The sequence below is a fragment of the Equus asinus genome, chromosome 9, assembly GCF_041296235.1.
Source record: "Equus asinus isolate D_3611 breed Donkey chromosome 9, EquAss-T2T_v2, whole genome shotgun sequence".
NCBI lineage: Eukaryota > Metazoa > Chordata > Mammalia > Perissodactyla > Equidae > Equus > Equus asinus.
This window is the reverse complement of record NC_091798.1, coordinates 63,371,748-63,397,317: the sequence shown is the minus strand read 5'-3', so window position 1 is coordinate 63,397,317 and position 25,570 is coordinate 63,371,748. Positions and strand designations below refer to the sequence as shown.

General features: G+C 39.0%; 1 protein-coding gene across 3 annotated transcripts in view; it reads left to right on the top strand.

The window, feature by feature from the left end:
* Nucleotides 1-25,570, top strand: part of CAMK4 (calcium/calmodulin dependent protein kinase IV) — a 212,487-nt gene that overhangs the window by 176,282 nt on the left and 10,635 nt on the right. For all 3 annotated transcript variants that reach the window (XM_044780091.2, XM_014843070.3, XM_070517611.1), the window contains 3 exons: nt 5,628-5,718; nt 8,035-8,109; nt 21,446-21,521. In XM_044780091.2, coding sequence (XP_044636026.1) covers nt 5,628-5,718; nt 8,035-8,109; nt 21,446-21,521 — 242 coding nt within the window. The remainder of the gene's footprint in view (nt 1-5,627; nt 5,719-8,034; nt 8,110-21,445; nt 21,522-25,570) is intronic.

Below are 25,570 nucleotides of genomic sequence, written 5' to 3'. Positions count from 1 at the left end.
GGGTATATTGTTCTCATGAAGTTGTTCTTTAATAATTGTTCCAAAAACAGTATCATAAAAAACTCAATATGCTTATTTCATATACCAACCCTTGATCAAAACCGAGGACACAATATTGCAACAGGACTTGGCAAAGATATGACATTGGCACCAAAACATTAAATTTATTATTGTAAAATCCTTAAAAATGTATTTGTTTCTATCTTGATTACCCTGCACATAAAATTATATTTCTCATTTTTTTAATAATACACTTTAAAAAAATCGAGCCAGTAAATTAATTGTGCTTCCCTGCCTCTGCCTCTTCCTTTGCCTCCTCCTTCTCCTTTTAATTTTTATTCCTTAAAGTTTTAATTAAATTCGTACACACCTGTTTATTTGCTGTTCCAATATCTTTATTAAAGGTTCCCATTAGTCAAGATAACCTTTAGTAGTTAGGTGCTACAATTATTGTCAAATTTATTTGCTTCTCTATTAAATTGTTGGACTCATATTGGATTTTACAGATCTTCTCCCAGTGTTATTTGGGTTTTCATCTGTTTTCTTGCTTATCTTTGGTTTACTTTAATTATGACTATTTTTAACACTTAGTTTATTCTAAAATATTCAGTTATCTTATTTCTTAATTTTTCTAATCTTTTTGTCTATTTATGTGGAATCCCCAATATATAAATAATCTGTAGCTAAAATCAACAATATCTTGTTAAGGTATATTTCTCCATAATTAGATATTTCTTAATCAGTTCTGTATCATTAATATAACGGTATAAAATGTCTTTGCACATTTTTCCATTGCGTCTTTACACAATTTTGAGGAGCATTTTTTCTCTTGATTTCCTTTTCTTCTCCTCTTCTCTATGTGCAGTCATCTTTTTATGATGGGATGAGATCAGTGCTTCATAAGATTAGAGGTGTGTCTTTTATTTAAAAGCCAGTTTGAAAGTAAAGGGAGGTGTGCCTGTTATTCAGCTCCTAAGCTACTCTTTTTATGTCTTCAGATGCTCTAAGACACAAGTTTTCAAAATAAAGTCTAGGAATTCCAGAAAGATCCCTGAGGCCCTTTCAGAGGACTTCTGTGAAGTCAAAACTATTTCATCATAATATGAAGGCATTTCCCCTTACTTTTGAAAGTACAGTGGAATTTTCCAGAGGCTACATGATGTGTGCTTTTACAATGGACAATGCAGAAGCAGATATGCGAATCCAGCTGTCTTCTATTACACCAGAAATTAAAGAAATCTACAAAACTTTAAAATAATAGCATGCTACTCACTAATTTTTTTTGTTTTAGAAAATATAGTTATTTTTGTTTTACAAAGTTTGTGTTAACCTGTCATGAGTTGTTTTATTTTTAAATAAATTAATGTTTTTTGGTTTTTGGTTTTTTTTGCTGAGGAAAATTTACCCTGAGCTAAAATCCATTGCCAGTCTTCCTCTTTTTTTTGCTTAAGGAAGATTCACCCTGAGTTAACATCTGTGCCAATCTTCCTCTCTTTTGTATGTGAGTTGCTGCCATAGCATGGCCATTGATGAGCGGTGTAGGTCAGTGCCAGGGAACAGAACCCAGGCTGCCAAAGCAGAGCACACCAAACTTAACCACTAGGCCATGGGGCCAGCCCCAGTAAGTAATTTTTTTTTCTCAGTTTTAAGTTCTAACACAGTAACTAATGTTAGATATAACTCACATAGCAAAAGCTCTCCAGAGTTCTCAATAAATTTTTTTACTATAAAGGAGATCAAAAAGTTGGAGAGCTGGCACTATAAAAGTGTTGCTCCTTCTAATGGTTTGTCTCATTGGGGGAAGACAGAAGATCATACTCCAAATAGTCCTTCTTCCTGGCTTTCTAATTTGAGATAATGTAAAAGTTAAATATACTAACTGTTGGTCAAAGGCAATCAGTAGGTCTAAGCAAAAATAAAATAGTCACTCCTGCCATTTTGTCAATCAAATATATGTAAATGCCTCCTCTACGTGTGTACATGATTATATCATGACTTTTAATAATCTTTCTACACCAAGTAATTTATATCAAATGATCCCTGACTATATTTTTAAAAGTCGGGATCATGACTTTTATTTCTTTGCTTTATTTTGTTTTTAAATTTGTTCCTCTGGTAGCACATAGTTCCTAAATCTATATTTGCTCTAAAGCTTTTCTTTTTTTATCTCGTCTAACTCTCCTGTATGGAATGCCAAATGGTGTTTGTTTGTTTTTTAAATTTGGAGTTAAAACACATAACCACCATTTCTGATCAGGAAAGCCAGACAACATTTAATGAGAATCTTTATATAATTAGTACTTTGCTAAACCAACGCTTGTCAGTTCATCTCATTTGTTATTGTTATTGTGTTGCTATTTTCAATGTCCTTCCCAAAGCAATGGAGCTTCTAAATTGGGTTAGATGGCGGGGGAGCTATCGTTATTTTCTATTGATCCCAAGCTGTGCAATTCTTAGGTATGTTCCAAAGCTACTATATGAAATACTCGTATCTTTGCCTTCAAACTCAGCTTATACAAGATATAGTATCTTCCTCCTCAGGGGTATGGTAGGTTTTCCCTGGATATCATGCAAGGCTGAGCATGGTGCACTATCATTCTCTCATTTCTCCTCCCACTCTCACTACCTTCCCTTTCCTTCGTTATTCTCGCCTCCCCTCCTTCATCCCCATCCTACACAATCAAGTAATACACATTGCTTAAGCATCTGTTTTGGAATCATGGAATGGGTGAGGCTCCGGACTCTACTGGCAAATGCCCGAGTCTGAATCCCAACTCCACAATGTCCAGGTGCGACACTGTAAAAATATCTTAGCCTCTTTATGCCTCTGTTTTCTCATTTGCAAAACAAGCATGAAATGAGTTACCTGATAGAGCTGCTGTGACGATTAATGAGTTAATAGGTATAAGGTGCTTATAATAGTGCTTGGAATATAGTAATATTACAATATTGGGACATGTACGCTATTATCTCCATGTGATAATTGTCTACTGTAAGGAGTGAGCCAGACCTGGTAAAACTTGAGGAAAAGCAGTTTTTGACTTTTTCTCACTGTTGTCCTAGCAAATCATCTCTGTATAGCCATTCTTCTCCTCCATGAGTAAAATTTCAGGCCATTCCCATAGCTTTTCAAGTCACTCTTGGGTAAAGAAAAGACCAAAATCTTAGACTCACCCAACTTTAAACTTCTTCCCTCCCCCAACTTAAACCTTAGAGATCTATAATTTATAATTATAGGGGGTAGGGATACTTGTTTTTTCTTCTCTTTTTCTTGCTCTTTTCAACCAGCTAGATGGTATTTGTGGTCCTTCTAGTGTTGAGATGTGAAGGTGATGGTGGGAAGGGGGAGAAGAGATAGAGGGTTAAGAAAGGTCTTACCAAACTGATACAGTTGTGGTCTGGCCTCAGTTATCTCTGGGTGTGGCAGGTTACAAATGCCTATTGTTCTTTTCCTGGGGGACGTTGTTGTTGGCTCTACAGAGACATCTCCATTGCAGGGCAGTTCTCTCACTGCAGGTGCTCTGAGAAGTCAACGGCTCCTCAGCTGCCTGCTGTCATCTCCCTCCCGAGATGCTGAGAAGGCATCATTCAGGCAGGAAACACTCCTGCAAAGGGACCTCTTCAGGGAGACTCGTGTCTAGTTCCCTTCCCCACAGTCCACGTTGGGCCCATGAGAAATGTGCACCCTTGTACAGCTGTTATTTGAGGGCAGCTGAATCTCAGGCCCTCTCTCCTCACTCACCTGCTCCACACATCTTTCAATTTTTCATGAGCCATACCTCAGTCTGTTTCCCCAAATCACCAAGTGACACATGTCAAACACCACATTGTGACCTTGAAGATGTCCACTTCCTCTTTCTTGGCTTGAGCAGAAAGAAAGACTCTCTCCCTTCTCCTATGAGACAGGAAAGGAGAAAAAAGGCAGCTCTCTGGCAACTTTTTCTCTTAACAGAAAAATGGGCAAGGATATGAACAGGCAGTTCATATCCTTTCCAAGAGGAAAATCAACCGGCATATGAAGAGAAGCTTGACTATACCAGTGAACAGAGAAGGACGAATTAAACCAAATTTAAGATAGAATCTTTATACTCCAGCTCAGCAAAAGTTAAAAATACAGATTTAGTAAAGACATTAGAAAAACATATATACTTCCATTGTTTATGTGAGTAAAAATTGATGGAGTCTTTTAGGAGAGTGATTTTTGCAGTAAATATTGTAATAAAAAATCTATATATACCTTTGGACCCCACTAGACCTGCTTCCAGGTATCTGTCCTCGAGAATCACCAGCAAAAATACCCAAATATCCAAGTGCTAGAAGGTTTATTACTGCATTATTTGTAATTTTTAAGAACTTGAACGTCCATCAAAAATGGAATAGCAAAATAAATTATGATACATCCAACAAAATGGATTCAAGAGTTAAATAGAGGGGCGCAGCCTGGTGGTGCAGTGGTTAAGTTCACCCATTCCACTTCTGCGGCCAGGGTTCATCAGTTTGGATCCTGGGTACGGACCTACACACCGCTTGGCAAACCATGCTGTGGCAGGCATCCCACATATAAAGTAGAGGAAGATGGGCATGGGTGTTAGCTCAGGGCCAGTCTTCTTCAGCAAAAAGAGGAGCATTGATGGCAGATGTTAGCTCAGGGCTAATCTTCCTCAAAAAAAAAAAAAGCAAGTTAAATAGAATAAGCTAAAGGGGTATGTGGGAAAGGTTTCAAAGATATGTTGTTAATGAAAACAAAGCACTGTAAAAAATTCATACTAATGACACATTTATGTAAGAAAATGGAAAAAACCAGGTATATCTCTTTGTATATGTATATTCATGTTTGTAAATGCATAGAAAAAAAGAAACCATTTCAAACTGATGAGTGATTATTTTTGGAAAGGGATCTGGGGCTGGGGGAAGTGGGGTCAGAAAGGACTTCAACATTCACGATGAGAGTATGTTACCTGTGTGATTACTCATAATTTACAAAATAAGTTAAAATATAGTAAAATGAGTGTATTTGCTAGAGGTGATCTTTAAGATTCATCTCAAATATAGTCTTGTTTATTTATACTGATAGTGGATTTACTAATCCTCAGAAGAGCCTATGACAGCATTTATTGCCATAACAATATATATCATATTAAAGATAGTTCTCTGTAATAACTACTCACATCTAAATGTCTGTTCAAACAATAATTATGAAGTCTTTGTTATGGTTGTGAGTTTCCAGATGACACTTAGAATTACACTTTTCAGATAATAAACCAGACAAATTTCAATACACAGCACCTTCACCTTATTATAATAATAGTTCCAGCTGATATGGTAATATGAATAAAGAGAGCCACAATTAATATTCTCCAAGGTGTGAATATTTCATTTCTGGCAATTGGTTGCATACAATTTCAACTGGACTTCACTTTTAGATAACTAGATATAAGCTGTTCTCTAATAATGTATATTTGAAAACGTTTCCCTTTATGGCGTTTATTTTTAAATCGTAACAGGTATGTGCATTCTTGAATCACGTCATTTAGTAAAAACTATTACAATTCTGAAAACAGTAAATATAAATGTTGGAACCATAAATATAATTACATGAATGTCACTTCGTTATTTCCCCTATTTAGTACTTACATGAAAATGGGATTGTCCATCGTGATCTCAAACCAGAGAATCTTCTCTATGCAACTCCAGCCCCAGATGCACCACTCAAAATCGGTGAGAACATTTCCTGATGTCTTAAGACCCCTTTCTCAGGGCAGAAGAAATTTGCTTCATAGAATTTTAAAATATTGCACCACCCAGTTTCTTTTCCATTCAATTTCCTTGAATATTTGCTTCCTGTAAGAGAATAATGCTTTGTTTTGGAATCTGTGCTCTTTCCGGGAATATTAATCTGGAAATTAGTGCCTAGAATTGGTGCTCCATTGCTGGACACACAAAGGAATCACAGCCGTTAGAAACAGTGGGGACTTCAGGAGGTGACCTTGTATTTTGTAGATAAGCTTGTATAGAAGAAAACCACAGATAACGTTTCTTTTTTGAGTTATTAACTTTTATTCCACAAGTTAGTTGGAGCTTAATTTTAGATAATCAAGAACTTTTACACAAAATGCTTAATACGTCTTAGTGAATTTAGCCTCTGAGTCACTTGTTTACGGGACCAGAGATAAATTGAGATCTGTGCTTTCCAAAGCTCACTCCACAGAACACTGATTCCTCAGCAGAGTGACTGGAGGTGAGTAACTCCCTTTTGGGGAGATGGGAGTGGAGTGCTAAGGTTGGTCAAATAAGATAGGAAAAGCCAACTTAAAGTTAAACAATATGTTTTTTTAAACTTTCTTTTTTTTTCTTAAGATTGACACCTGAGCTAACATCTGTTGCCAATCTTATTTTTTTTTCTTCTTCTCCCCAAAGCCCCCGAGTACATAGTTGTATATTCTAATTGCGAGTGCCTCTGATTGTGCCGTGAGGGACGCCACCTCAACATGGCCTGATGAGTGGTGCCATGTCCGCACCCAGGATCCGAACCCTGGGCCACCGAAGCGGAGCATGTGCACTTAACCACTTGGCCATGGGGCCAGCCCCTAAACAAGATTTTATTTCTGCAGGACTTCCCAGAGTTTAAAAAATGCTGATGTGTAAACTGACATCTTATGTAGTGTACAGTGAGGCTTTTCTCAAATCTTATTTGACCCTGGAAACTTCTTTTTTTCCCCCAATAAGTATTCTGAAGACCTACAAAGATGAACTTTGGGAAATTCTAATGTACTCAGAGATATTTAAATCAGCATTTTAGAAAAAATTATATTACATGTTACTTTCTATGTCCCTTCATATGCAAAAAAAGAAAATTATAAAATTGATTTGAAATGAATTCTCCTCGGTAGAATCTGTCTTAAATCCTCTGAAGGGCATTGCTCTTCTGCTGCCGCCCTTTATGATGCTAATCTGAGGAATTCACCGCATTCCTAAGTGTTAACAACTTTGAAAATTAAGTTATACATATCACGGGAGAGCTCAGACAACATGATGTGCTTTATGAATGGAAGAACCTAAAGAAAAAATACCGAAGTCTTGCTGGGCAGCTGGCTTGTTCTCATAATCACCCCTGAGAGGCGGTGGGAGCAGGGAGCCTCCCATTTCCTTTGACATCACTTTCAAAGATTTTATCCTTAAAGAAAGTTCTTTAAATGGATGGATAGATACTAATTTAGGCAGAAGAGCCTTTCTTTCTAAAGGACCTCCCACTGCTTTCCCTGATAAGGATCAGCACCTCCATGGAAATGTGGGTTTATCTCTGAAGTCTAAAATGGCATCAGTTCTGCTTGCCTCTCTTGAAGAATAGCTCAGAACGGTTTCCTGATGTTGAGAGAGAGAGAGACATGTACTCCAGCAGCAAAGAGACCAAATGGTAGCAATTTGTGATAATGTTTTATCTAGGTAATATTCTGAGGAATAAATAAAAAGGATTTTTGCGAAAAACAAAAGTCATATTCCTTATATGCGAGTAAATTCTTATCTGTCACTAGGGAATGACATTATTTATTTTGAAGCAGAATAAATCTTTTGATATTTCTGTCCATTTCTTCAATATTTATGAGTCTAATTTTTTATTTTGATTTCTTTCAATGGATTAAAAGTTCTGAATCATATCACTAATTTTACATTGTCCTTTAGAGTTGCTGTTTCATAAGTCTCAGAATTGATATTAAACAAAAATATATCTATTGCAGCTATTGCTTCAAGAACAAATAGCTTATTTGCTAACAGCTGGGAATTTAGAGAAGAGCATAAAATGTGTTTGGAAGTCATATTTTCCTCCAGTTTAAAGCAAGACTTGAATTATTATTATTTTTTTTGTTTTCCTCTCCCAGGTGTCTGGTGTCATCTACATCCACCTCATTAGCAAATACAAAAACAAACACACACATAAATAAATGTTAGTTTTATTTTGAATTATAGAAGTATTCTATCATCTTACAAAAGCTGAGAAAAGACTTGCTTCATTAAATTTTTTTCTTGTGTTGTTAGCTGATTTTGGACTTTCTAAAATTGTGGAACATCAAGTGCTCATGAAGACAGTATGTGGAACCCCAGGGTACTGCGGTATGCTCTTTAATACTCATGTTTTACATTGATTGTTATTTGAAATCTATTTTTATTCAATGATCTGATTTTTTTAAACTCCTAATACTGTAACACTTATAATTTGCTCTGAGTCTCCATGAGGAGGCGTATATAAATGTTGCTCAGACCACCTCTTGTTCTGCGTGAGGGGTTCGGTGATGTCGGTTTTAGGGCACCCCTGTTAGAACAGCAGGGAGAGAAGGGGCCCCAGGGAGGAAGGACTGAGTGCTTTGCACCTGCCTCTGGGCAGTAGCTACTCTTGGACCCACTCGGGAGTAGAAAGACAGTCACCAGGGAAGAGGGCAAGGAAATGGCTTTGTTTATGGTTGGAATTAAAGCCATGAGGGCTTTGTCACTTTCCTTATTTGCCTTTACTTTGGAGGGTGTGTGAGGAGAGCAAGTGTCATTAATTTAGGTAGCATATAGGACAACAGTGAGAACGGGTCGTCTCACCTCTCATTGATGGCATTGGCCTAGCCTCACTAAGACAAGGGCTTCAGGTGGAGTTTCCCCACCAGAGTCCCCCGGTCTCTGGAGATGGACTGTGTGACAATCCTCACGTCCTCTTGCCCAGTCTCCCAGAATGAGCTGAAGGCGCCCCATGTACAGTCCACAGTCAAGAGACAGCACAACAGCTTTTGATCCATGCCAGCATGAAACTCACCCTTTTTCCCTTGATGGCTGAATTAGTCTGGCAACAACCTAAAAGCCAATAAAGCTTGCAAAAACTATCAAGAATTCCTGAAGTTTTTGTGACTAATGAATATGTCACACATCAGTTAAAATCCTAATCTGGATTACAAAGTAAAGAGACAAGATTTCAAGTTATTGGTCAAAGGTTAGCCATCCATTTCTCTTAGGATCATCATCATTTTATGAAAATTTTCCTTCATTCACTCATCTCTTCAGCAAAATCACCTACAGTATACTCAAGGCAGTGCTTGGCACCAGGCAGATGCATTTCCTTCCCCCTCCCCCACCCCAAGGGCTCACAATCTGTAGAGGAACAGACACGTAAAGTATAGTACCTTAAGAAATAGTATGTTATGTGTTTGGAAAAGCCATTATGGAAACATAGGAGAATGGTGGAGTTTGGAGTTATCTGTGTTATTCTTCCATGGCATTTAAATTTGTTAGTCACCCCTGTCGCAGAAATAGAGACATAAGAACTACATAAGTAACTCATTTTAACAACTCTTGAACTCATAGAAACCAGACTGGAGAAGCGCAGTAAGATATCCACTGAAGCAAACGTATGATTAAGTTCACAGAATTTTAGTGCTGGAGGAAACTTTAAAGTTCATTGACTAACATTCTCGTCTTACTAAGGTCCAAAGAGTGTGACTTCCCCAGGATTCCATGACTAGTTGTTAGTGGATGGGGGATGAAAAGCCAGGTACCGAGGGTCTGAAAACAGAATGATAGAATTCCCTCTTTAAAAAAAAATATAGATAAATCATTATAGTTTTCTTTCATAGAAATATTTATCAATTACTTTTAGTTTAAAATGTTTTCCAATTTAATTTTTTAAACCTCAAAAGTATTACTTGGTCATTGCAAGAAGTAAAAGTCCAAATATGTGCTGTCAATATTAATATACCTCACTCATTTTTTCCACACCTTTCTTCATGTTTCCACGTTCACATGAATATTTTATAATTTTTCTTTTCACTTGTTAGTTTCCCTGGTGAATTTAAAATATTATTTCCTTGCAGCTCAGTTATTCATAAATTGAATAATTACACAGAATTAAATGTACCTATCTTTCTATTAGATCTTTACATTGTGCCAAATATTCTTGTTCTGGATCTTAAGTTCCTTGGGGACAAGAGTATTTATCGATTAAGAGTAAATTCAGAAAACTCAAAATAACTATGACTTAACCATGATAGAAATTGATTTCTCTCATGTTAGAAGTCTAGAGATAGGCACTCCTGGTCTGTCCACAGCCATGGCTCTTCAGGTGTGGTGGGTCTCAGTGCCAGGGACCCTAAGTTTTCCTGGCTTGCGCTACCATTCCTTAGCTCCCTCAAAGTCCAAAATGGCTGCTTGAAATCAGTCATTACATCTGCATTCTATACAAAAGGAAGGAAAAAAAAAAGAAAAAGAGTGCACATTTTCACTGTTAAATAGACTACTTTTCTGAGGCCCCACATGTCACTTCCACCTAGATGTTGTTTACCAGTGAGTACTTAATTACAGCCTCAACACTACCAGGAAGGCTGGCAGTGTGTCTTTTGGCGAGACATGTTGCTGCCCCAGATGAATTCTGTTACTCAGAATGAGTATTGCATTAGACAACTCACTATCTCTACAACAGACTTCTGAGTAAGATTCCCATTCCCAGAAAAAAATGTGAAAGCCTTTGTACTACACCATGTTCCCTACAGGCAGGCACTTATTTTGTTTTGTTTTTATATATTTTATTTTCCTTAGAACTGTTAGCTGACAACCTGTCCATGACCCTTCCTTTCTAATGGTGCCATATGCACTTTCTGTTTCTCTAATTCATATGTCTTTATTTGTCCCCTTCCTGGATTTCTTTCATGCCTCCAGATCTCCAAGACTACGGGGGGAAAAAAGAACCCCGAATTTAGTACCAAGTGCCAAGGGGGTTGCCCATTTGGCTCACTAATTGCTGACCAATTGATAGGAGCATTGACAGAGAATTGAGAAAAGAATGATAAAACAAATTAAGGATTTCCCACAAGAACAAAGCTGATGGGCAATTTAGTAACCACTATCTAATACCAAACACTAAGTATGCCAAGGAGGTCAGTTGCAGCAATTCTCTAAGAACTGAACAGCCCTGAAATGGGAAGCCCAGGAAGAGATTACACTAGCGATCTCTCAGAGTCCCTTCAGTGACTAAGAGGCAGCAGCGTCCTGTCAAGGGCTTTAATAATAGTGATAAGAACAGTTCTTTCTTGCTCATTACAGAATGGTCATTCTATGAATGAATGATTCATTCATTGATAAAATGAATGTTGAATGTCTAATAGATTCCATGTTAGGCACTGAGATTACGAGAGTAAATACAGTATGGCTTGCCCTTCAAGGATTTCATGGGCTATAAAAGAAGAAAGACCTGTACACTATAAATCAAATTTTGTTGTGATAAGTTCTATATGTATCTGAGCCAAAGGCTCAAGGATACAGAAGAGGGGAACACACAAGGCATACAAAGACTCAAGGATGCCTAGAGAGGTATTCACAGAGGAGGGGCATTTTGAGCTGGACACTGAAGGAGGAGTAGGAGTTCAAGAAGTGAAGAGGTGGCTGCAAGGTATTCTTTGTCAGTTAGCACAGGAAGAGAAAAGTCATAGGGGTGTAGTAGCATCTGGGAAGTTCAGAAACTGTTACTTGGTTACTTTGCATGACTGCGACATAGAGTGGCACAGAGGGTACAGATGGACTTGGAAAAGTTGGATAGACCATATTTTAAAAGCATCTATACATCAGGCTGGGAATTCATACTTTCTTTAGTAGATAATAGTGATCCAGCAAAGGTTCTTAATCAGGGCAATTGTATTTTTAAATCAAATCCAGATTTTATAAATATCTTAATAATGACATTATGGCAGATGGATTTGAAACAGAAAAAAGATCAAAAGAAAACAAATTAGAAAGCCATTGTAAATGCTCTTTCCTGTCCTTCTGATGTCAGAAATTTACACACAGGTTACCGTCACTCCATAAACAGCTTCTCAGCGGATAATGTATTTGATGTACTCCTAAATCCAATCATTTTTTTAATATAAAACTTTATACTTTCTGTTTACTATTTTTTTCCCTGCAGATGTGCATATCAGCCCCTATGTAATACGGAAAGAGAGGACTGAGCAGTTGAACATGATCACGATAATCCTTCCACTCTTATATAGGTAGAGGTTCACCAGGAAAGAGGAATTTGCTCGCCCTTTCTCTCCTCACCACATATAAGTACTGTCATCAGTTTGGTGTGCATCCTTTTGAGGGTACTTAGGGGAGGAAGAACCTGTCCATTTGTAGAATGAGTTGGAAATGAGACCCAAGCAAGAATGGTGGGAGTCACTGTCATGATACGGAAAGCATGACTTTACGCAGAGACTTTACATTTAACTTGAAAAAGTGTCTGAGACCCATGTCATTGACAGAGACAGGAGGCGTGAGCTTGTTTTCTTGCTTGTTGTAAGGGTGATTACATCCGAGGTCAATTATCTTGATGTACACTGGGTGTAGTTTCTACCTTCACTGGAAAGGCTTTTTCAATTACATCTTTTGAGGAAGTGAGTGTTTGTGTTATAACATCTGTCATTTGTCAGGAAATTAAAAAAGAAGCCACCCATTTGGTCTCATAGAACGTTTGCCCCGGCTTTCAGTAACAGAGGCTTCTCTGTTATTAGTATATAAATGAATCGCAAAAGAAAAATCTCAGATGCTGCATGTTTAAGCAAATACTCATCGTTTCCTGGGGAATGTGCCCAGTTGAAACTAAACTCTAGGCCAGAAAATTGAAATTTGTGATCCAGATAAATGAAATCAATGACAAGTGCTCTGAAATAGTCCAAGAAGGGTTCAACATTGAAAAGATTCTCAATATCTTATTGTTGGGACAAGAAATAGGTCTCAAAAAACAAAAAATTCATCGGGCCATGGCTCCTGATAAATGTGCTACAAGGTAACTGTGCAATATTACTACCAAATGTCTTAACTGGTTTAGATATTTAAGGCTTGATATCTGTGGGTATTCAAACCTACCCATGCAAATCACAGAAAAGAAGTACAAGCTGTTAGAGTAGAAAAGAAAGAAATATGGTAATGAGTCACTTAAAAGAATGTTTCTGTCTAATATCAATTATCTAATTTATTCATAAACTTAACTGAACTATATATGTTCATATTTCATATTTACACCAATTTCTGGTTTCAGGCTCCAGAAGCTGTTAAGAATTTATTTTCTCTTGGCATTTGCCAGGGTCTCATTATTATAATGATAATCCTACATTGTTGCCATATTGCTATGTTTTTTTGTTTGTTTTTTGCTGGGGAAGATTCACCCTGAGCTAACATCTGTTGCCAATCTTCCTCTTTTTTTTATGTGAGCGGCCGCCACAGCATGCCACCGACAAATGAGTGGTATATTTCACCGGGAACCTAACCTGGGCCACTGAAGTAGAGCGTGCCATATTTTCACCACTAGCCCATCAGGGCTGGCCCCACATTGCTGTGTTTTAAAAAAATAACCTATTACATTCACTATGCCAAAATTAAAGACAATGTTTCAACAGCCTACAGTCAGATATAAGAGATTTCTGTCTACATGAAAACACACTAATATGAAAAATGTAGGAAAGTTTAATAATCTAAAACGCAAGTTTTCAGAAGAGTTTCAAAAAGATGGTGTTTTTGTTCATTTCTAGAGGACTAAATAGCTAAGGTGAAATCATAAGAGTATTAAATGACATTGGGAATCTGATCAAGTAAGGGATGACCTCACTTGAGAATTAATTAAACACCCACGATGATGACTTTCTTTTTACAATGAACTTTTAAAAAGACTAGAAGAATTAAATCCATAGTAAAATGTCATCTGCACTGCCTGTAACTCTCTGCTTGACAGGCTGGTGTGTGGACATGAGGGTTCCTGTGGGGCTTGTTGACAATAGGAAGGGAGCAGGGAACGTGAGAGGAAGAAGACAGAGAATGCCAAGCAGATGGGAAGGGCTGCTCAGATCCATCTCCCCTTCCTGATCACAGCCCTTCTTGTCCGTGAGATAGGCTGTGTCCCCAAGCCATCCTACGACTGTCCCAGGCATGCTTGCTGTGCCTGATCCAAGCAAACAAGTGCAAGCAAAGGAGAAAGTGGGGCTGGGGACAGATACAGGCGTGGTGGGAAAAGCCATAGCCCATCTAGTTCTTGACCTTGCACAGGACAGGGACTCTGCAGGTTGAGTGCAGGCTTATTTTAAGCTGTCTTGGAAATTTAAATCTAGAGGAAAATGAGTCTCTTGAGATCTCTGTATTGGTCTGGTACTGACCTAAACAAAGTGGACTCTGAAACTTTAGTTATGTAGATATTTAGTCCTTGTTTAATTTAATAAATATTTATTGAGCTCCTACCATTCTACCATTCTCCTAGCTGTTCTAGCTGCTAAAGGTATAGCAATGAAAAAAAAACACACAAAAACCACACCTTTTCTTTAAGAATAGTACATTTTAGTGGGAGAAGACAAGTAATACACAAAATAAATGTGTGAATTATATAAAAAGAGGTGATAATGTCTATGGAAGCATATAGAGTTGGGAAAGAGGGGAGGAAATGCTAGGAGCCTGGCTTGCAATTTAAACAGGGTGATCAGGGAAGGCTTCATGTAAGAAGTAAACATAAGAGCAAAGAAATAAGGGAGAGAGCAAGCCATGTGGATAGCTAGGGAAAGAACATTCCAGATAGAGGGGACAGAGCACACCACTCCTGAGGCAGGAGCACGCCTGGGTGTCGTTAAGGTCCAGCAAGGAGGCTGGTTGATTGGAGTGCAGTGACGGGGGGAAGTAGTAGGTAGGAGAGGGGATCGGAGAGCTCCGGCTGGAGGGAGAGAGTTAACATTTGCTGAGATGTGGAGGACTTTTGGGGGAACAGATTTAGGGCTTATTGATTTTAAGATGCCTGTTAGACATTCAAGTGGAGGTGACGTGAGCAGAAGGGTGTATGTGTCTGAAGTTCAGGAGCAAGGACATGGCTGTTGATATAAATATGGACATTATCAGCATATAGATGCTAAAGTCATGAGACTATCCAGCATCACCAAGGCAGAAAAAGAAATTCAGATTCATCCTTGGGCAACATCACCACTGGGAGCCCAGAGAGAAGAGAAGGGACCACTCTTATCATTCATAGAACATCAAATAGTAGAGGAAGCTCCACAGGACGGAATTAGGAATTTTGAATGGACTCTGTAGGGCACAGATTTGGGGCTCACTATCCTAAACAATATTCTAACATCTAAAGCTGGCGGCAATAGAAGGGGTTGCCTCTCTGGTTTGGGAAATGGTCACAAAAGCTGATTGGCTCATCTCTCAGGATTCAAGGCCATCAACAAGGGGAGGGGAGGAAGAGTCCTGCTTATTTTTGTATCACCAGAAGATATATGGTTTATGGCATTAAATAATATTACCACAAAAGCTAGCTATACATTCTATATATGTAAACTAAGTTGAGAATTATGGTAACTACGTAGTAAAATCAAAGTAAACCAAATAAATTTTGGCCTGAGATGGCTGATGAAATTGGATAAAAGGGATTTTATCATCCCCTCACTTCTCATGGTCTCTTGGTTAAAGAGACAGTCTTTTAACATGCGGGTAATCCCTAACTTCTGGGTCTCCATACCATAAATCATTACTATGCCCACTGCTTTATAACTGGAAGAGAGACTCTTTCAAGAACAGAACCTACTGTGCCAGAGAATTCTGTGTGTGAGGATTCAGCTCTATTATTACAGACGTGAGGGTGGAGTGATGGGAGGAAAAGAGGTCAAAAGGAAGAGATGATTGATGGCAAGTGGGTAGAAGATTTACTTAAAATGTATTAATTGGGCCCTGAACACCCACAAAATGTTCCATTTTAGCATGTTGTTACAGAAAGGATATGCAAAAAATAAAAATAAAAAGTTTCAAAAGAATTATTATCAATAATTATCAGTAAGTTTTCTAGCTCCTTTAGAGAAAAACACAGCGTTTGCCATACTTAACACATGAGACAGAGTTTGAATTCTAAGTCCCATGACTTCATATTGGCACCTCCATATACAAAAGAGACTCTTATATAATATTAATAATAGGATGAGTGGGTTTATTTATTTGTATGGTTTGTTTATTTAAACTCCTCCTCATCCCACAAAAGTGAGAAGGCAGCTTTTCAACAAACTCCTTTGCTGTTCCCAGGCCCGCCATCCATCACAACTTCAAAGTGAACAAGAGACTCAGTCTGATTAAGATTTGGAACAAACAGTGATTACTCCAAGATGAGTGGGCTCAGTGGAATCATAGAAATCATAGAAAAGTGAATTGCATAGAAATGACACTTTCATAGGGTAATGAAAATAAGTTGTGTTTATTTTGTCCTCTTCTGGATGCACTGGGTGTTCTCAAATATTTGATTTTTCTCTTCAGGGTATTATTTAAAAAAATAAAAAGTAAGGTGAGGAAAATAAACAGGCTATCTTTCTTCACCCATTTGTAAGATTTATACAAAAAGAAATATGCAATTCATGTGACAAGGAAGACTTTTTTAACAGCTCGAATGAAAAATAATAAGTGTGAGTTGGATTGACTGATATTTGTAGAAAACAGAAGAAGAAAAAGGTGAAGAGCCCAGGAAAAGGGAAAGGATGATTAGAACATAAAGCATATCACTTGTGTTTCAAAAAATCCTGCAAATTTTTTTCTTGCTCTACTAACAAGTCATAGATAACCCAAGTCTCAGAGGCCTCGAATGCCTGCTCAGTCTTCCTCAGCCTTTCACAGCCTGGCATGCATAGAATTGATAGTGTTCTGAGAATCATTGCAGGAAACTGACAAGGCTGTTCCCAGCCAGAGGTGCCCCCTCTGGAAGCATCTCAACTGTATCCCAGTCTGATCCACACCTTTGTTATAACACTTAGTATACTACACTGGGACCCTGCCTGTCTTCCCTGTTGTCAAAGCAAAAATTGCACTTGACTAAGTTAAAAAAGGTTGTGCCTGGTTCTTGCCAAATGTATCTGACACTGTCACAAAGGACCACACATGGTACAGATGCTCAAAAAGTACCAGTCTGGAGTGTCCCCAGCTGTGGGCACTTCTGCCGCCTATAGGAGGCTGCCCTCAGTGCATTCTTCTCCTCAGGGTTCCTAGGCCACGTCAGGAACAGGAAAGGGCAGAGAAGTCCCCAACACTGCTCTTCTGCTGCTGGCAGGTAAATCCCTCTCCCTCCTCCTTCCACACTGCTCACTCCTCAGAGGCAAAGTTTAGAGAGACTTCTAGATGCTGTGGATTTTTTGGCCCCCAAAACACTCTGAATTCAAGACAAGCTTCTATAGTGAAAAGGCTACAAGAGGGGAAACAGTTCTGCAAACTCAGATTTTAACTGCTAAAATGAAAGCACAAGAGAGAATTTAAAAACAAACAAAAACCTGACCTGCTGGAATCTGCGTTCTGACCTTGACCCGCCTCCCAGGCGCCCATCACACCTGGGCCTCATGCACACCAGGAAGTGCTCCAGAAACAATGACTTCTCCAGTTCCTTGAGCGTCCCTTGCTTCTTCCTGCCACAAGTCTCTTCTTATGTGCTTTCTCCACCTGGAACCTTCTTCTCTCTCTTTCCTCAACCACCGCCCTCTCCCCCTTTGCCCACCTAACTTCTCTAGATCCTTCACATCTCAGTTTAAACTTTGCTTTCTCCTTATCTTTCTGACCAGGTCAACCCTCTATTAGAGACACTTTCCCTCCACACACTTCCAGTTACCACTTCACATTTTATCATGTGTTTCCATGATCAACATCCACCTCCCCTACCAAACTGGAAGCTCTGTGATGGCCAAGACTTGTTCTCTTTAACTCCCCATTATTCCCCCAGCACCACCTAACACTGTGCCTGTCATAGAGCAGGTGCTTAATAAATAGTTCATGATTTATTTAATGAGGGAATGAATGAACCTGTTGATTTCATTCACCTTAGTCTCCCTTGGATTTATCTTTCTCAAAACAATCAACAGTAGTTTGAAAAAGTCTTCTGATGAAGAATGCCACTCTGTAGTTTTAACTCAATAGGTTGGAAGGGATCATAAAGCTCGCCTAGGGCATTGACAAAGTGAAGGTACAATCGATGACCAAAATCATCCCTCTATTTCTTTCCTAGGGCTTTGGGAAAACCTAGCACCCATGGTCCCTGTCAGTGTGTCAGAGGTGACACCTGTTGCATTTTATTTTAGGACTATTTCCAGAACTGGCTACAGTGATTTTATTTGATAAAACAGAATTTATCCAATCTCTAGATCAACCTTCAATCTCTAGATATTTTGATGGTACCATGATCTTATCCATAAGTCATCACTCTGAGGTCTTAGTGGTATGTTAGTGAATAAAGATCATAATTAAAGTTTGAATTTTTATATAATGTTTATATTCAGTGAAAATTGCTTTTTAAAAAGGTAAGTCTGGTATCCTGGTGATTCCAAGACCATTTACCAAAGTTATTCTGTATTGGAAATTGGAGTATGAGGTGTCCTGGGCGCTGTGTAGCATTTAGTGTTTATTAGCAACAACATGAAGGATAAAGTAATTTTAGGCAGTGGCAGAAAACTTGAATCCACTTAGAGGACAGGCAGGAAAATCAATAAATCATTATTGACTGTTTGAGAAAAGGTGATTCTAAATTATTTTAAATACTTTTTAAATGTATTTTTACATTTAAATGTATTTGTATTTTAAATACAAAGTGTATTGCACTTTGAAATGACTTTCTCTCTCCCATTTTGTTTGTTTTTTTGGGCTTGAGGTGAGAAAAGATATGAAGGACAGCTGGAAGTGCTTATAGCAGTAAAAGGTGGACTAGCTGATGTCTTTTCTTGAACTAAATGGGAAATAGTCAACCATTTCTCACTCAAAGAAGATCACAGATTTGTAAAATCACCTGTAAGGACATTAATACCTAGGAGACTTGAAGCGCTGGCGTGCCAGAGCCTGAAATTCATTCTTGAATAGCTTTTGGCTCTTCTAAAGGGTTCAGATAGATTACGAGAATATATTCTGCTGGTTCTGAAGTCAAGGTCATATTAACTAGTAATTGAAAATATTTGAAGGCTACTGTGAATGGTATCTAATTGTGTCTAGGTATTAGAGTTTGTTTCACCCCAATTTTTTATTATGATTAGTAAATATTATAAATTCTTTTTTAAAAATATTCTTTTTAAGAGAAATTTATTATGGAGGGCAAAAAGATTCTATATCCCTTTTGTCTCAGTTAACCTCATTGTGAAAAGTCTAGCTTTTCATACCACAAGTTTACTCACATTGCAGCACAATGCCTGACAAGGAAATAAATTGCCCCTGGACAGTAAGGTTGCACCCGGTGCAGTGACAGGAGATCAGATATTGCCAAGTCAGGTAAGAAACCCAGAGGCCCTAGAAAGTAGATTCAAAAAGGATTTTGTTCCATGATATTCATTTCCTTTGGGGCCTGTGGCCTGGGAACTATGAAGAATGGCCAGAGAAAGCACCTGGCTTTTGCAGTAGTGTGCTAACATCTGGACAGCCTGGGATGGGAGGGTTAATTTCACTGGAACCAACAGGCTAGGTGCCCACAGGGCAGCGTACACAGTAGGCGCTGTAGCAGGAGGAATGGGAATGCAGCAGGTTCTGTAGGTAGGGTGTCCTCTCTTCTTGCTTGAACTATCAGTAACTATCCCTTTACTGATATCACCATGGCTAGCAGGTTAAAATGCAAAGTAAACTTGGAAATTAGTCCAATTCACTTAGATTTTAGAGGCAAAAACCAAGCCCCAGGAAAAGTAAAAGACTCCCCACCATAGTTCTGTATTTATGTTTAAATGTCAGTGTGGGACTGATAGTACCTCACTGATGTGAAGACCTGAGTGAAGTGCTAATGGTGCTAAATACGCACGAATTCAGCTCTCTGACTGGAACAGCTCTCAGAGACAAGGACAGAAAGCAGCAGCCCTCCTGAATGTGCAGCCTGACCTGTGTTTCCTTTGCACTGTGATAAGCGAAAGCATTTGTGAGTGGGAGTTCAGTGTTGGGGCTTTGGGGACCCAAAAGAACTGCCTGTGGGGTGCAGATTGCCCTGGGAAATGTAAGCTAACCAGACAGAGTGAACAACGTTGGCATTGAGCATGCATTTTTTTTAAATTATGTTAATTAAATCTTAAAAGGAAAATTTTCTAGAAATAATTCACCTATGGATGAGAAAAACTTCTTGGCTCCAGATACAGTTCCTTAAATGGTTCATCTTCCTGAGTTGCTGCTTAGAGAGCTGTAATGTACACTCTCATTTCACCGTACAGCCTCTTCATCTCCTATATTTTATGTGACACAACGTCTATAGGGAAGAGAATATCCTGATTGGAAAAGGATGGCGAGAGGAGGATAGTATAGGAAGACGTCAGTGGAAAATCCACTGTGTTCCTTCCCGTTAGTTAAATCAAGAGTCCCATGAGGACACCTTCCTTCCAGAGCCCACTCTGACAGTCTACACTGGATATGACATTCCCTGCGTGGACAGGGGAGCCAGGTCACTTGTTCTCCTGCCCCAGCCAGAAGGAGGAGTGTGGTGCCCCCATCCCTAAGTCCTCCCTCAAGGAGTCCTCAGCATCATCAGTCAGCTTCTTACTTGGGGACCCCGCCGACACCTATAGCACTTCTGTTTAAAATAGAAGAAGGCTCCCCTGAGCTATAGGCCTGAGCCCTATTGCTGCATAGATGGTAGAGCTCTCAATTTTCCTTTTCTACTTATGTTAGTTAGGCAAACAAACAACACTTCCAATCCTCAGTGCAAATGATTGGACCCAGTTAACTCTCCATTTTCACACCTGTAAGGTAATAAAAACATGAAGAACCCACTATTCTATACTACAGGGCCGTTTCATGGCTAAGAAAACCTGTTTTCACCATGGTGGGAATGGCTAATAGGAGCAGCCTCATTGTGCACAGAGAAGTCCCCTTTCTTAGTTCATAATCCCATACTGACTGGGACAGCTAGCTGCTCTCTGGGGACTTGCATGTAGTTCTGAATACTGGGACATGCACCAGGGTCCTTCCTAGCTCCTGTTCCAATTTCCCAGCACTAGAGACTTCTCAATCCTTCCCCGTGTTTGGCCGGGTCCCTGCCCTGCACACTGTCAAACCCACCCACTCATGGCCACCACGGGCTCCAAGCTGATCTAGATCTCAAGAGAACATAATCGTGCCCTTTTCCCCTTACTATGCTAAACTGTCATTTCTTTCTTACGTACAGAGCTCCCTGTGAAGTCAGGGATCTCTTATAGCAGTGATATAGCTTGGTCTTTCTGATTTGAGCAGTATCATGACATTCCGATGTAGAATATTAAAGTTCATAGCTTTATTTTTATGCTCCCTAAACGCAAAGAGACTAAAATCTCTCCCATTGAAATAGACATAAGAATTTGTAGCCTCGTACTTTGGTTTGGGGAGAGAAGATTGGTTATAAAACTGCTCTGAAGTTGCTGTTGATGAATTCGTTCCTTTCCCATTGCTTGTTACTAAAATGCGAGTGTTGAATTTAAACTCCAGTTTAACGCAATTTTTACTATTTCTGCAGCTCCTGAGATTCTTCGAGGCTGTGCCTATGGGCCTGAGGTGGACATGTGGTCTGTAGGAATAATCACCTATATCCTGTAAGTTAAGAGAAGCAATCTTGATGCCTACTGTTGCCTTTGCTGTAATATTTTGTGGGCACTCATAGTCCTCATAGAAAGCAAGATTACTTTTTGATTTTTGTGATTTTCTATGACACGCTAAATGTAGTTAGAGACAGAATTTTCTGAAAATGAGCATTGCTTTATCTTTTGTAATTTTCTTGGGGCCAGAACTTCTGTCCAGGGCTTTTCTGTGTCTCATTCTGCTCTGCAACGTATAGCAGATTTGGGGAACAGGTCATCATTTGATGATAGTAGTGAATGTGAAACTCAATCCACCTATTAAACTTGCTCTTATTTTATTTATTTGCATCTCATCAAAATAATTAGAGTATTAGTCCTTTTTAAAGGGAAAATGGTTGTTTGATCTCTTAAGCAGTCCCAAACTGGTACATTTCTTATCAGCAACGTTTGAAATGCTTTTTGGTTATCAGTTTTGTTTCCTACCTCTGTTAGGTTCTCAAGGACCTTAAGTTTAATGCCCTAAACTCAGAGAAGCTGTTTCTCCAGAAGGAAAAAACATGGGCTAAATCTCTCTCTCTCTCTCTAGTATCCCCAACTCCCTTCCTGAGCTGCTGTCTGCTAATAAACAAGGGGTTTCAGGAAATTTGCCAAAGCGATGATAGAATTGCAGACAAATACGAGGGAAATCAGCAAGAAGGATGGAAGAGTGTCTGGGGAGGAAGATGCTGTAGAAGAGCTATGAAAGCAAGATCTCGATGAGTTCCAGATTTTAATTCCAAACCAGTAGATTTGGTTGTCATTTAGAGAATACTGCAGAATTAATTGTTGGAACCTATACTATTCAAATCCATAAAGAGATTTTGGAGGGTATGAAAGTGTCTGAGTCAGCTCAGGCTGCCATAACAAAACAGCACAGACTGGGCAGCTTAAACAACAGAAATTTATTTCTCACAGTTCTGGAGGCTGGAAGTCTGAGATCAGGTGCTAGTAGGTCCGTTTCTGGCGAGAGCTTGCTTCCTGGCTTTCAGAGAGCCACCTACTCAATGTGTCCTCACCTGCCAGAGAGAGGAAGCAAACTCTGCCATGTCTCTGCTTATAAGGGCACTAATCTCATCATGCAGTCCCACCCTCATGACCTCTCCTAACCCTAGTTACCTCCTGAAGGCCTAATCTCCAAATGCCATCACATTGGGGGTTAGGACATCAACATATGAATTTGGGAGAACACCATTCACTGCATAGCAGAAAGAGGTTTTGTTTTTTTTTTAATTTAATAAAGATCTTAGAAAGTGCAGTGTCTAGGAAATACAGGCTAGGAAGGGGGTAACTAGGATAGGATCCCAAGCACAGTAGTCAACGCTAAATTCACATGGGTGTATACATTGGTCAGTAACCAAGATAAAAAGGTTTAACAAAAAACCCATAAACTAGCCGTCTGCTATGTGTACTGTCAAAAGATATTTTCAGTATTCAATTCTCTGTGTTTCTAGATTGTATTAAGGCTTGAGAAGAATTTGGAGAGGTAGAGAACCATGTTTTTTTTTTGAAACTGCAAAATGTTAGGTAATTTCTGTTTGCCACTCTAAGTGTTTAATTCATTAAAATGAATTCCTAAGGCCACATCATAGAATTTCTTCAGCTTGTATTTGCATTTACTCTTATACTGAGGAAAGAATGCTGTCTCTTGAATTATGTAGGTGACATATCATACTTAGTGATGGTAAGTGAAAAACTGAACTGCGTAGTAATTAATTTGTGTAAATAATTCAGATTTGCCCCTAAAATGTAAATATGCCTGCCCAATTACAGTTTCATGTTGATATGTGATGGTAGGGAGTGAAGCATTAAGGATATACAAGAACTTGGAGAGATGGAGGTAGGAAATTAAGTTACATTCATTCTGAAAAATTGAACTATGGAATGAGTAAAACTCCATCATATGGTAACTGACAAGTGAAAATGAAGAGAAAAAAATATGATAATTTGGGATACATGTTATTATAGCGCTAAAAATAACTTTAAAATTCTGGCAAGATCCTTTCCCCTAGTTCACTTAAGGTCATTAATTAATAGGTGTTGGTTGAAAGTAGGCAGTAGGAGCCCCCAAAATGAGGATAACAGTGCTGCTTACAACTGATATCCTTTAGTTCTGGTCTAACTTATGTCAGCCCCGAAGCCTGAGGACTTTTTATTTAATATGTGGTTGACTAATAATTGATGAAATCCACCAGGCAAGGTTGTTTGGAACATTTTCTCCAGTGGATTGTGCCGTTGGACCTATGTATCTCCTTTATTATTATTAAAAGTTTCACCAGGTTATTTTGTGCTATGATCTTGCTATTTCCGAGGACGTCAGGAGACTAGAAATGAAGGCCATTTTATTGCTTCTCACAGGAATTCTGGTCCCTCTACCTTTTATACCTAGACCCTTTGTCTCCACAGACAAAAGCTACTGCTACAGTATTCAGGTCAGAATCAGAATCAGAGAACGTCAGAGAATTCACACTCTCCTTCAGCTTTCAACATTACAATTCTGCCCAATGGCTTGGAGCTACCCTGTATTACATATTCACACTTCAGGCCTGTACAACCCTAATATCCTCCTAATCTGTCATTGTCAGCATTCGAATATTTCCGTCTATGAAGGGTTTTTGCACTGTGTGTCTGTGTGTTGCTCTGTGTCACATTTCTTCCATTTTTGGCATTTCAGGCTGACATGACATAAACTTTTTACCTCTGTCACCACTGTGCAGATTTGCTGACATGGTTGAGATGAAAGAAAAGCATTTGAGTATGTACCTTCTGAACTGTCATTTTTCTCTCTGGATTTCCAGAGGGGGAAATATAAGAGCTCCCTAAACTAAGCCTGGAAAGTTGGCTAATTTGTCCATGACTAACCAACAACAGGCTATATTTTTCTAGTGTTGTGGAGGGCACAGGAGGGCCAGGTAAGGCTGAGCAGCCTCCATGTCAAGGTGTGGACACGTGCTCCCTTCTTTCCTTATGCTGGAGCAGGATTCTTTGCGTGGACCTCTGCTGCAGAGAGAAGGAGGATGCGTCGTGCCGGTCTCAGCACGCCTGAGCCTGGCCTCTTCCTGACTGGCTCCAGAATATCTGAAGGAGACAAACACTCTCCCAAGGGGACATTCCCTGAGCAAAAGGACATGAGAAACTGCTTCTTCCTAGAAATCCACTACATTAGGAGGCACTTGACTGTTTCATGCTCTGCACCAACCAGGCCAGCTTGAAGGAAGAATTTGTGATAACGGTTTTTAACTTACTCATTCTTTTTCCTCCATTCTTTGTCATATGCAACACATGCCCAGGCAGGGGTTTTTTTTTTTTTTCATAAGTTCCTTTTGGTCCCTAGTGATTTCAGAATCTCCACCCACTACAGCAGTGGCGGCTTGGTGGTCCCAGATCTGCAACTCACTTTTCCTCTGTCTCTTTAGGACGCCAGAGATGGTTCTGTTTCTTTTTCCCACTTTTCTCATTCATTTTTATGCTCACCCTGTAGTGGAAAATGAAGGTGAACATGGTGAAATGTCTTTAAGATGTACAAAAGTGAGGGTCACATACAAGGTCAAGGTAACTCTGGGCTGCTCATCTGTTGGCTGCATCTGTTCACTGTATTAAGTTTTAAAAGACCACTCCCTGACGTTAGTCTTAGCTTCTGTCTTTGTTCACTCTGAAATTCAAACTGGAATGGGATGGGAATATAATACTTTACTTATTTCTATGGAGGAACTCAGTGAAAAGGGCTGAAAAAAATGACTGAAAAATCTTTTCTTTCTACCTTTTAATCTCTTTATTCTCAAAATCCTAACTCTTCCACTTTGTGATAAATTGGAACTCTAATTAATCTCTGTCTTCTCAAATTCCTGGTGGAAAAAATCCATAGACAGTCAATAGCATAGCACCTATAATAATGTTAGCTATTATCATTGTTGTTGTTTTGTGTCATAATTATTAATATTATTATAACTTTTTGTAGAAATCCTAAATTGCTTCTGTGTCTCTTCTTACTTTCTGAAGACATGATTGCGTGTTTACATGAAGAAAAA